Source organism: Eretmochelys imbricata, chromosome 11, assembly GCF_965152235.1.
Source record: "Eretmochelys imbricata isolate rEreImb1 chromosome 11, rEreImb1.hap1, whole genome shotgun sequence".
Taxonomy (NCBI): domain Eukaryota; kingdom Metazoa; phylum Chordata; order Testudines; family Cheloniidae; genus Eretmochelys; species Eretmochelys imbricata.
In genome coordinates, this window is record NC_135582.1 from 62,928,827 (window position 1) to 62,941,639 (window position 12,813).

Consider the following 12,813-nt stretch of genomic DNA (forward strand, 5'->3'; position numbering starts at 1 on the left):
ACCATTGCATTTGTTGCAAGTATGGGCATAGATATAACCAAAGGCTTTTAAAGATTTTCTCTAGGCACAACTCTTGTGTACTTCATTTTTGTGCCAAGAAGGAATAGTTTCCGTAGTCTACTAGGGCCCAGTCCTGCAACTATTGTACATCCTACCTTCCTTGACTTAAATGGAAGTTAGGGTTGCCAACTTGGTAATATTTAAAAAATGGACAGTCCAGCAGGAGTGCTTTAACCTCCCCTGACCTGCCTCTTCCCACGTGGCTCTGTCCCTGCCATTTCCTTCCCCTCGAGGCCCTGCCCCCATCCTCTCCTCTTCCTCCTCCCCCCATCACTCGCTACATTTCCCCTCCCCCCCAGGTCAGGAGGGACTAACCTGCGGGGCTGGGAGCTGCAGCCACCTGACGCAGGTAGGAGACGGCCCTGGCTGAGTAGGGGCTGGCGTGAGTGATGACTTGATGCCTACCCCACCCGTAGTAACTGGATTTTGTGTGTCCGGTCAGTGGATCTGACTGGACACTCGTGTCCCCTTTTCGACCAGACTTTTCAGTCGAAAACTGGGCATCTGGCCACCCTTAATGGGAGTGTTGTGTGTGCAAGGACTACAGGATTGTGGCTTTTTTATTCATGTGAAAAAAATCTTTCTTGTGGAATATGGTGCTATACCATGATTTCCATTTTTTTGTGTTGATTTACTGTAATCACTGCAACAAGGTGGACACTAATTTGTTTTTCATCTATGATGTAATTATTCATAACAATCTCCTATTTATGAAGCATTTTTGTGTGCATTTTTTATAATTAGACGCTGTGCAGCTCAGTTTCAAGAATTTTATCTTAAAGATAGAATTACTTTTGTAATATTTATCATCGTAGTTCAATGTCCCACCTTTGCTTCAATGATTTTTCTCCTCCTTATAGAATGATTTGAGAGTTGCCAATTTTGGTTGGACTATTCCTGACGGTTTCATCACATACCATAATCTTTACTTAAAGATTAATCTTTAATTCCTGGAGACTCCAGAACAATCCTGGAGGGTTGACAACCCTACTTACGATATTTACAGCAATATGAAAAACAACTTAATAGAACATTAAGCCAGAGCTATTAGAGTTTCACAGTTTCCATTACTCTGCCTCCTTGTATTTATGAATTACAACAGAATATTCATTGCATGATTTCGTAAGATTTGTAATTGTACAAAATGTTATTTACATGGACTTATAAAAGAAATTGCATCCTTTCTAAATATTATACTGTCACTTGCTGAATTGATATATTGTATCTCTTAATTCTGTGTGGTCATGAAATAAAGACACTTGAAATTGTAAAGTATGTACACAAAAGAGGGTTGGGTTAGGGGTCCTGTGATGAGACACTCATCTGAATTTACTGACACTTGTGCAATTGAACTTTCAGATTACATTAATCTGTATTTATATAATATCCCTTAAAAGACAATTAAATGTGAAATATAATAGAAAAACTGATGGTAGCAGTGTAATTGGAACTGAAGGATGAGATTCCATAGGAGATGAAATAATGGCTACAGTCTGGTGCACAGAAGATATTGTGTTCTTCAGATTCATTTTTCCTTTGGAAATCTATCCAAGAACCAACAAGGGTTGGCCTTAGCTTGTGACTTCTGATAAGATCCCAGCTCATGGCAGTGTGACAGTAGGCTGCTTGATTTTTTTTTACTGTTGAAGTCATTGAGCAAGGTAACAGGAAAATGAATCATGCCCAGGTCTCCATTATAGTATTGTAGAGCATTAGCATTATGATTCAAGTCAAGGCATCAAGTGCTGTACTGTATATAAAATCATTCAAAATAAAACTTATTTACAAAAAAATCCATTACAAGTAGTTATTGTTATTAGACAGTCAGCAAACCTGGAAAATCAAGTATATTCAAAGGGTCATCTGTCCAAGTACTAATCAGATCCAAAGATGTTTAATGTTACAAAATTTGACATTCCTGTTTGGATTAGCAAGATCTAGTTTTTCTTTTAAGAACATCTGATATATTTGCACTTTCTGATTTTTGTTTACAGGTTGAGGGTGGGGCTAAATCTACAGAATAAGTGTCTCCATGTTGCAAGTTTCATCTAGTTCACTCTTTTGATGTGTTCCATTTTAAAAGTGAATCAGTTACCATTGAGAATTTGTCTCTAAATGAATAGATATTAAATGAATACTAATGCACACAACATATATTGTTATATGGGAATTTGATCTTTCAGATGACTGAATGGGTGTCCTATTGAACTTTGCTGCATGAAATTTCTCATTCAACATCCTATGTATATTTTATTTACTGTATATGCTCGTTCATAAGCCGAATATTTTTGGTAAAAAAGTGACGCATCAAAGAGCGGGGGTCAGCTTATAAACGGGTCTACACCAAAATTTGATGATTTTAAACTCTGTGAAATCATTGAATTGAATATCTAATACATTGTCGTTTTGTTTACCTGGAGTGTCTGCAGTCATGGAGCCCCTCAGCTCCCTGTGGCCGCGGTTTGCCGTTCCCAGCCAATGGGAGCTGCGGGAAATGGCGTGCCACTTCCTACAGCTCCCATTGGCTGGGAACGGCGAACCGCGGCCACAAGGAGCTGAGGGGCTTCGTGCCTGTGAACGCTCCAGGTAAACAAAACGTCCCGATCAGCCAGTGGCTTCCCCTGACGGGCCGTTAGCCAAAGTTTGCCAACCCCTGAAATATAGGGTCGGCTTATGAAAAGGTGATACAGTTTTTACTATTTTTACCTATCCATCTTGGGGGGTCAGCTTATAAATGAATAGGCTAATGAACGAGTATATATGGTAATTTTTTTATTTTATTTTATTTATTTATGTTCTTAAGGAATGTGACATTCCACTACAAGAGAAGTAGCTTGAGTTACTTTGGAGGGGTTTGTTCCGTGACCAGAGGAGTTGGAGTGAATGAGGTAACCCTTTCTATTAAAATGTTTTAAATGTACAATTTCCTCTTTATGAATTCACCATTCCTTATATTTGGCACTTTGTTTTAGCCTCTGACTATACCACCAAAAATGCAACAACACTGTTGAAAATCCATTGTAATTACATGGATCTAGCTATACTGCCCAAAACCTTTGCTTTCTACATACTGGGCTAAATTTTTCTCTTAGTTAGCCAGTGGGTTCCACCAGCATAACTGGGAGGAGAATTTGGCCCAATATGTGTATCACGCTAATTAGTTTGCATTGAAAAATTTGTATTTTCACTGTGAAAGGTACTGAGTGGACCAGACTGACTGCTTGGTAAAGGCAGGTACCAGCTCCTCTGGTCTTTGTTTCTTTGGTGTGTGCATGCAGTCACACATGGGTTTGATAAAATTTCTATATATGATACTGAATTAGTAGTAAACCAGAATGAAGTGTTGCAGTATAATTTGTAGTAACTAACGGTGTACTATCTTTACTGTTATACTCCCCTCTAAAAACAGTATGCCCTCCCATTGGCTATGGCACAGGAATTATCACAAAGTTTGGCTCAGAACCTGGGAATACAGTGGGAGCCAGCAACCAGAAAACCGAGTATGTACTGTCATTGTGCACTGACTTTCTTCTATCCTCCTCTTTTGCTGAACATACAAGCTTTTTGTAAAGGGTATGGTTACATACAAATGTACATCGATATAACTGTAAATAACATACAGCCATTGATTTTGTTATACGCTGGAGAATTACAATAAGAACCAAAACTTGATTTTAGCCAAATCAAGGCCAAATAAACCACGACCCGGTTGTGCACTCATTTTACAGTCATCAGTCTCTGACTTCAGTGACACTTTTGTCTGAGTGAAAGGATCAGATTCATAATTGATGTGTACAGTGGTGTAACTTAGAACTGTTATGCTAACTTAGACCTCCGCTCCCCTTGCACTCAGACTCCCTTACCTATAACTTAAGTAGAATAGATGTAATTAAGTCACATGGAATCTATGTGCAAAGGAGTCTAACTTAAACTCCAAGAAGTGCAAGAAAATATAAATTAATGTTGGACGATGGTAGTTTAACTCACATCTTTTTTTACATCTTCTGCTCCATGGCAGGTGAATTAGCCCAGCTTAAACACTACAGCACATGAGTAGAGTGGGTGTAAGTACTTCTGGGGAGCCTGATCCAAAGCCCATTGACTTCCATTTGGAGTTTTTTCCATTGGCTTCAGCGGGCTTTGGATTTGGCTCTGAGTATCTAACTTTCATCACCTTAAGTATCACTTCTGAATTTGACCCAAGGAGTCCAGGATGAGGCCCCAATTTTGAATATGTCAGACATGCTTGTCCAAGTTTTTCTCATCCAAGACAAAATATTTGTCAAAGCAGTATTCCTTTCACTATTATGTGGTCACGATTAATTAGCAGTTACCATACCATGTATCTGAGATACAGCATTATTTCCTTTTACTTAGCACAGTTATTTCCTATTCTATCTCCAGTACTGTTGTGTGATAACTATTGATATATGTTGTGTACTGGAGATGTCATCAAATCCTTCAGAAAGCAGTAGAATCTAGTCAGGAGCACCTTTCCTCTCATTGTTGGGCTGGGTTAATACTCTTTTTTTTTTTTTTAAGGAAAAATAAGAAATTGTATCCTTGTTTTAGGTATGTCTTGCAGAGAGTAACAAGTAAATTGAGTCTCAACGTCATTTTTGAAAGTGGTGGTAGAAGTACAAGCATTAGTAGCATTACCCAGCAAGCAGATGTAATAGCCTAACAATGGAAAAGTGATCAAGGTATAAATAACATGGCTAGAAAAGAAGCAAATTCTACCAAATGACATGTGGTTATTCTGTGTTCAGAAATACTGAATGTTTGCAGAGGTATCCAGAATAGAGTATTTTTTTAACAGATTCTTGTCCGCACTATATAATTCTTGTTTTACAAATTGTAAGACATTTTTACTTTGATTAACATTACTCCTGTATTTTTAATTAACAAATAAGTTATTGTTGACTTAGATGATGTAGCTAGTATAAACGCCTTTCATTCAACCACTTTCTGCTCTATATGCAAAGAACATAAGTTGATTGATAGATTGGGATGTTGTTGTTAATAATTCAAAGCAGATGGAACAAAAATCTATCTGTCATATGCACAAGAACATTCCAGTTTTAAGGCTACATTCTGTTATGATAAACAGCCATCTGACCGCAATATATACTAATTAAAACCTTCTTTATATATAAAGTTTTATTTTTGCTGCCAGTATATTTATAACAAATTTCCTTCTTTCTTTTGTATGTTTGGTTTTGTCTGAGAAGAATGTGACTGCATAGAATCCTGGGGTGGCTGCATCATGGAGGAAACAGGGTATGCTGTAAAATCAGTAACTGAGGGCTTTGGAGATGAGATCAGAGTGCACAGTGTGACATAAGTATTTATTTGTTGAGCATCAGAAATCTGTTTCAGCACTAGATGAAAAGCTAGTACATTAGCAGTGGGGACAAACATTTGTGCTGAACAACTCAAACATACAGAAATTAAGGAACATAACATTGACTCGTAACATGGGATGTTTTGATTCTAGTTTATATTTTTAGAGTGGAGTTCATGGGGGAGCTCATAGGGCTTTCTGCCTCCCCTTGCTCAGTGTCTCTATAAGAGAAGAGATACCAAATCTCTAGTTTTGAGAGAACAGGCAGCACTAATGCCTGCTGTGTAGAATGACAAAATGGAAGGGAACAAAGACTGAATGTTGCAAAACCAGATTTCATAGCTGAGCTACTTCAACCCAAACTTTCTGAAGAGAAAAAAATCTGAGAATTTGTACTGACTGTTTTGGTATGTCCAGTTTTTTATTCTTAGTTTTCCAGACAGTAGTTAAAATTATCTTCATATATCTCTTCCATACCAAAAGGATGCCAACATTTTTGTAAATGTTTAAAATTGTATATAGGAACCACTGTACCCACTACTGAAGTGCAGTCAGTTTTGGAAAGGAACAAAATAGGTATTTAACAAAACACAATAATACTACACAATAGTTTAGGATAAGTAGTAAGAAAATAACTTTTCCAATTGAAACTGCAGTGAAAATTTAGGTAAGCAGAATGTATAATCCAAACTGGAGTTTTGCCAGGATGCTAATATCTGTACTATAATAGGGTGGTCCTTCCCTTTAAGGGCCAGCGGCCAATCATCCTTGTTCACTAATCAGATGCAGCTGAAAATGGAACAGGAGTTCCCTATAAAGAGCTGCAGGAATCTGGGGGTTGATTGAGAAAGGGGCTAACTACAGAGAGAAGCTGCAGGCTCCCCCAGTAGTTGCTGGGGAAGGGAGACTCTAGATGTAGATGGGAAGTCCTGGGAGTTGTGGCTGGGTAGAAGGCCCCAGCTGGAAGGTTAGTTTGTTGGTTGGATAATAAATGAAACCAGGATGTAAGGGCAAAATACTGATTTGGGCATGGCTGATAATTCCCCAGACTGGTGAAGAAAGTTACCAGCTTACACCTACATCTGTGAAAAATGGCATACAGTGGTAAATGACTACAATGAAATATAATGCCTGAAGTTTATGGGTTGGCTTGGGACATTTTATTGGAACTTTTTCAACCCAAGTCTTGATGGTTTTTCTAAAAAAGAATAATCACTTTGTGTCTTACCATACTATTTTAAATAGAGTGAACCCTAAACTGTACAGTCTGCTTTGGCCTCTCTTTTAGCTCAGAGGCTCATGTTATCCATGCAGCAAACAGTAGAAGTCCAGCACTTGAAGTAACAGACATCTTAGATAAATTCAATTGGACAATCTTCTTTAATTTTTAGTTTGTCACTTCAAATGCACTTTACAACATACGATTTCAAACTCAAAACATTATTTTTGCACACATTTGTTCCGGGGGTGTTCTAAATATTGTTATTGACTCTTGAAATTATACTGTTATTTTTTTCATTTTGAGTCAGCACTGGCACCAGATCCCGCCGCCTTTTTTTTTTTTATATATAGTGGCAACAGCACCAGATACCTATGGTTTTGCTCTCAAGATGGAGGGTGTTTTTTTTTCAATTTCTAGCTAAATGATTGGTGAGTGTTAGTAAAATCTGAGAGGGAAGCATATCTGGGTATGAGCAGGGTTTCCTCCTTCGTGGAACAGGCCTGCCTAATTCTTTTTTTCTAAAATAGAGCTCAGGAGCTGCCAGGTTTTGTTAAATTCTCCTTTTCTAATCAACTGCTTGTGAAACTGGGGCCTAAGGTCTCATCTTTGATCCTGGTAGACTCTTCTGTCACAGCCTAAGCATGCCTTGTAGATGCTAGATCCTACAGCTACTATACTACAGAGTGAGCATAGTTTCTTCAGCTTTGACTACTCAGCCACTGGTCACTTTGATGTGAGCTGTCTGGCTCATCTATCCTTCCTCCCAGATTTGAAGTTGTCTAGCACCTATTTAGTGAAGCATAAAAATATCCAATAGGATTCCCCCCGGATCTTTGAGTTGGGTGTTGGACAAAAGGAACACCAACTTTTTGCAGTGGAGATACCTTTTTGTGTTAAAAATTAATCCAGAGTCACTGATCTTCAACAGAGAAGGCTATCTTAAACAATCAGCAAGAAATGAGAAAGATCTGGGATGCAATCCATCCAGGAGCTGAAGTGAAAAATCAGTCAGCCTCCAAATATATGGTACCACCACATTGGATTCTTTTAGTGAGAAGGAACGTGGTAACTATTCAGTTGGCATAGAGAATGTTAAATTATTAAGAAGATTATAGAGACGCTGTTGCATCCTTGCTATGGATTCATATAGTAAAGAGAGAAATGTAATTTTAAAAAAATACAAAACAGTGTTAAAATGCTTGATTTTTTTTGTTTTGTTTTTCAAAACATGAAGGACTCCCACTGAGCTGCTGTCATTGCTCTGACTGTTGTATATCTCTCTTGTAGCAAAAAAAAATTAGAGCAGCTCAAAGGAGGGTTATAATTTTCATCTCTAGTAACTGGGTTCAGTGAGGTATTTACTCAATTGATTCTTTGTCATTTTAGGGTTTACCACTCCAGAAAATTTTCAAGATGCAGCATTGCAGAATACAAAGAATTTTTACTCAGAGGGGGAGGTGCCTGTCTTTTCAACAGGCCAACAAAGGTAATTTCACTTAGAGGATGAAGCCACTGTCAGGACATCCGTTGACTATCAGACACTGCAGTGAAGATTAAATGGTTTCATTGAACCTTCTTTTCCCTCAAAAGCTTTATTCAAATTCCATTGGGCTATTACAGATTTTTCTGGTTTTTACTTGTAGCTTTATGGATCTTCTTCCTCATTAGCAGTCATTTCAGTTAATAAGGATTATTCTTCTTTGAGTGCTTGCTCATGTCGATTCCATTCTAGGTGCATGAGCGCCCACGTGCACAATCGTCGGAGATTTTTGCCTTAGCGGTATCCGTAAGGTCGGCTGTAGCACCCCCTTGAGTGCCGTGTTCATGCGTTGGTATATTAGGTGCTGCCGACCCTATGCCCTCTCAGTTCCTTCTTACCGCCCGTGATGGTTGGTCAGAGCACCTTGTCTTACATTGCAAGATCATTAGTGGTTCTTACAGTCCATTGTTCTGTCTCCTTTGTTGTTAGTTGATCAGTACTTAGCTAGACCTATATGTTAAGTGTTAGAGTAGTAGTTTAGGAGTTAGAGCCCCAGTTGGGACTTCGCCTCAGAGCGGGGCATGTCCCATTCCCCAGCCTTTAAGCCATGTTCATTATGCAGCCGACCGATGCCCATTAGTGACACCCCCCCCCATGAAAGCTGTTTAAAGAGTTTGGGGGAGTCCCACAGAAAGGATAAGTGCAGGATCTGCAAAATGTTGGCCCTCAAACTCAGAAGGAGCAGGATATCTGTTTGAGGGCCCTCCTCACGGAGGCTGCTCTTCGTCTTCCCTTGGAGCCTTCTTGATCTGACTCCATGCTTGGCGTCAGCGCCACTGGCAACGGAATCCACCTGGCATTGTTCCCCCTCCCCAGCGCCTAAGAAGCAGTTGAAGTCTATGGGTTTGCCAGGCACTGCAGAAGAAGGGGGCTTCAGGCAAAGGACCTGTGTCAGACTACGTGCCTGCCCCAGAGCTTCTTGGCAGTACCGCTGCGGTTGGACCCTGGGAGCAGCAGAGGATCCCGTCCCCTAGTAGGATCATCTGTGCCCGAAGTGAGCCTGGGGGCCAAAGAGCAAGTAGGCTCTTTTCTGAGCTCTTTTCAATGCACAGCTCCACAGCCTTAAAGATTCCCATGTCACCCTCCATTCTGTGGGCCTACACACCACTCTGCAGGCTAGAAAGCTGTTCAGTCCCCCTCCGCCTCCATCAAGGTCCTGGTGTATCCCTCAGTCCAGCTCCTACAGGAAGAAGGACAGAGACAAAGAATTTAAACAGCGTCACCCTTTGTCTTCCCATTCCTCTGTCCAGCTTGATTCTTCCAGAGGCCAAGGAAACTAGAAATGGGTGTTTTAAGGATTCGCCTGAGGACAGCACCCCAGTCACTTCCCAGGATCCACCACCCAGCTCTTTCCTCAACTGCCTGTGCCCCTTCTGGTTGGCCTGGTTGCAGCTGACCTCAGACCATTGGGTACTCGACATAATATCTTTGGGCTACACCCTGCAGTTCATGGCCGTCCCCCCCCCTTCCCCATCCCTCTTCAGGATAAAGTATTTGGCGCGAGCGGATCACTGTGGTTAGATCACTGTGGTTGATCCTGGATTACCTTCTGCATCTCAAGCGCCAAGGCCTGTCCCTTTCATCTATCAAGGTCCATTTGGCCACTATTTCGGTCTTCTGTCTGCTGCTTGAGGGTAGGTCGGTTTTTACCCAAGACATGACTGTCAGGTTCCTCAAGTGCCTCTAACTGCATGTCAGGGTCCCTGTTCTGCCATGGGACCTGAATCTTGTGCTGTCACAGCTCACGGTCGTGTTCCTAGTTGCGATAACATCCGCCTGCTGGGTCTCCGAGATTAGGGCACTTACCTTGGAACCGCCCTATATGGTCTTCTATAAAGACAAGGAACAGCTGCGGCCATACCCAGGTTTCCTGCCCCAGATGATCTCGCAGTTTCATATGGGCCAGGACATTTACTTACCTGCCTTTTTTCCCAAGCCACATAAGTCAGTGGAGGAACATAGATTGCATTTCCCAGACTTCAGGAGGATGCTAGCCTCCTACATTGAAAGGACCAAGCCATTCCGCAAGTTGATGCAATTGTTTGTCATGGTGGCCGACAGGATGAAAGGTTGTCCAGTGTCTGCTCAAAGAATTTCTTCTTGGATCACTGCCTGCATATGCTGCTGTTGCGATCAGGCAAAGGTGCCGCCTCCAGCGATAGTAACCTCCCATTCAACCAGGGTGCAAGATTCCTTGGCAGCTTTCCTAGCCCACATGCCTACCTGGGACATCTGTAGGGCGGTCACCTGGTCATCTATCCCCATGTTCACGTCCCATTACATACTTATCCAGCAGACCTGCAATGATGCTGGCTTCGGTAGAGCAGTAGTGCAAGTCGCTAAGCTGTGAACCCTGAGCTCACCTACGAGCATACTGCTTGTGAGTCACCTAGAATGGAATTGACATGAGCAAGCACTCGAAGAAAAAACGGTGACCTACCTTTTCGTAACTGTTCTTCGAGATGTGTTGCTCATGTCCATTCCATTACCCACTCTCCTACCCCTCTGTTGGAGTTGCCGGCAAGAAGGAACTGAGAGGGTGTAGGGTCGGCAGTGCCTAATATACCAATGCATGAGCGTGGCACTCAGGAGGGCACTACAGCCGACCCTACGGTTACTGCTAAGGCAAAAATCTCTGATGACTGTGCACACAGGCACGCACACACGTAGAATGGAACGGACGAGAGCAACACATCTTGAAGAACAACAGTTACAAAAAGATAGATAACCATTTTTTAGGGAAATTTAAAACTTGTCTTCAGTGAGTTCTTCGTGCTCAGATAATAATTTAGGCCCTAATGTAATCCTCATAAGTAGATAGTTGTGTCCATTTGGAGCCTCATTCAACAGTAGTGCCCTATCCTTTTAAGCCAAAAATCGTGTAAAACAAACCCAGGTGTAGACACACGGGTAGTTAGTGCTCCATGTCCAGTCAATCCTCTGTGCCTTTTGCTGTTGGGAAGGGTGCCCATTATTGCATTATGAACTGGACAGAAATCAATAACTTGCGTCACATAGGCCATTAACAACTTTTGGTCACTACCAACGTAGATTGGGTTTGAATTGGCAACATAGAGTTATAAAGTTGTGTAGTCTTCTTCGAATGCTGGTCCTTCTGTTTATTCCACACGTGAGTATATGCATGCACTCCATGTGCCTGAGACTGGAGATTTGTAGCAAATAGTGTCCATTTGCAGTTGCTCTCCTCGTGCTTCAAACCGAGGGCAGAAAGGGCAGTGTGGACTGCTCCCTGTGTCAGACCTGTGGGTGCTCAGGGTGCTGAGCTTCAGTCCCGCGAGGGTGCCAAGGCTTGGGGCACCTAACTTCAGCTCTGCTGGGAGTGCCAGGGCACCAAGCTTCTGCCCTGCGGCTCCGCTCCCAGTTTCAGCCCCGCAAGGGCCTCACAGCCGCAGGGCCTCACAGCCCCCTTAAACCGGCTGGCAGATCCCAGTTGAGAACAGCTGCCATCAAGGACTTGCCCTTTGAGTTTAATCTCTTCAGTGAGGAGCCTGACATGTCATTACACTCGCTTAAGGGCTCTAGGATGATTCTCTGCTCCCTGGGTATTTACACCCCAACCCCGAAGAGAAAACACCACAAAAAGGCTGAGACCACCGCCCTTACAAACCACCACGTAGAGGGTTCAAAGACACGACCGGCGTCTTTTATAAACAATAAAGAATCAGCAAAGAATTAAACCAATTAGAAAAACACCAAAACTGTTTGTTGCAATAGCAGAGCGACCAGGAGGACAAGTGTTATCAGTCCAGAGATTCTGTAAGTGGATCTCTGGAAACATCATTCTATTGTTGGCACGTATTCCTCTCCTGGACAGGTTGAGGGCCCATTCTACAAGAGAGCATGAACAACCACAATGATATCTCTTTGAGAAGTACTAATACTGAATGTTTGTAAGGCGTCTGCTTGGAGCCCTATCCACACCTTTAATGAAACATGTGCCCTAGTCTAGATCACTTCAGCAGGTGCAGCTTTGGAGACAGCAGCATTACAGACATCTATACCAACTGCATTCTCGCACCTTCTGCCTGTCTGAATACTGCTTACCAATCTCCCACATGTGGAATATGCGTAGGGATCAGCACTCGAAGAAATGGAGGTTACTTACCTGAAATTGGAGGTTCTTGGAGATGTGTGGTTCCTCTCTATATTCCACTACCCGCCCCTCCTTCCTTGTGTGTTGGAGCCCATCTGATTCCAGGTAAGAGAAGGCATCGCTCCACGCTGCCCTTTATGCCCTCGGTTTGGAGCATGAGGAGAACAACTTCACCTACGTAGACCAACAGACACTACTTGCTACAAATCTCCAGTCTCGGGTGCATGGAGCACACGTGTACCAATGTGTGGAATACAGATAGGGACCACACATTTCAAAGTTCCAGTTACAGGTAAGTAACCTCCATTTCTTTTATCAATCTTCTTATCCATCCAGTCTCCTTTTGCCCTTTTACAACTCAACAAAGCAACAATTTTTTTCTGACAGACAACAGTAGTTTCCCACCCTGTTAAACCCAAAGTAGGGTAAAAACAATCCATATTTCCTTTGTAAAACTAATTGAGACTGTAGTCTGGCATTTTACCAAGTTGTCAGCCTTGGCGATTTTAATCCCAAATGAGACTAAATGCTAT

General features: G+C 41.9%; 1 protein-coding gene across 8 annotated transcripts in view; it reads left to right on the plus strand.

The window, feature by feature from the left end:
- ADAM23 (ADAM metallopeptidase domain 23) overlaps positions 1-12,813 on the plus strand; it is a 176,618-nt gene that overhangs the window by 106,178 nt on the left and 57,627 nt on the right. For all 8 annotated transcript variants that reach the window (XR_013347499.1, XR_013347500.1, XM_077830094.1 and 5 more), the window contains exons 12-15: positions 2,864-2,948; positions 3,470-3,560; positions 5,292-5,340; positions 8,013-8,112. Coding sequence is in view for 6 of the 8 variants with exons in the window: in XM_077830094.1 (XP_077686220.1) it covers positions 2,864-2,948; positions 3,470-3,560; positions 5,292-5,340; positions 8,013-8,112 (325 nt within the window). In the remaining 2 variants the exon portion in view is untranslated. The remainder of the gene's footprint in view (positions 1-2,863; positions 2,949-3,469; positions 3,561-5,291; positions 5,341-8,012; positions 8,113-12,813) is intronic.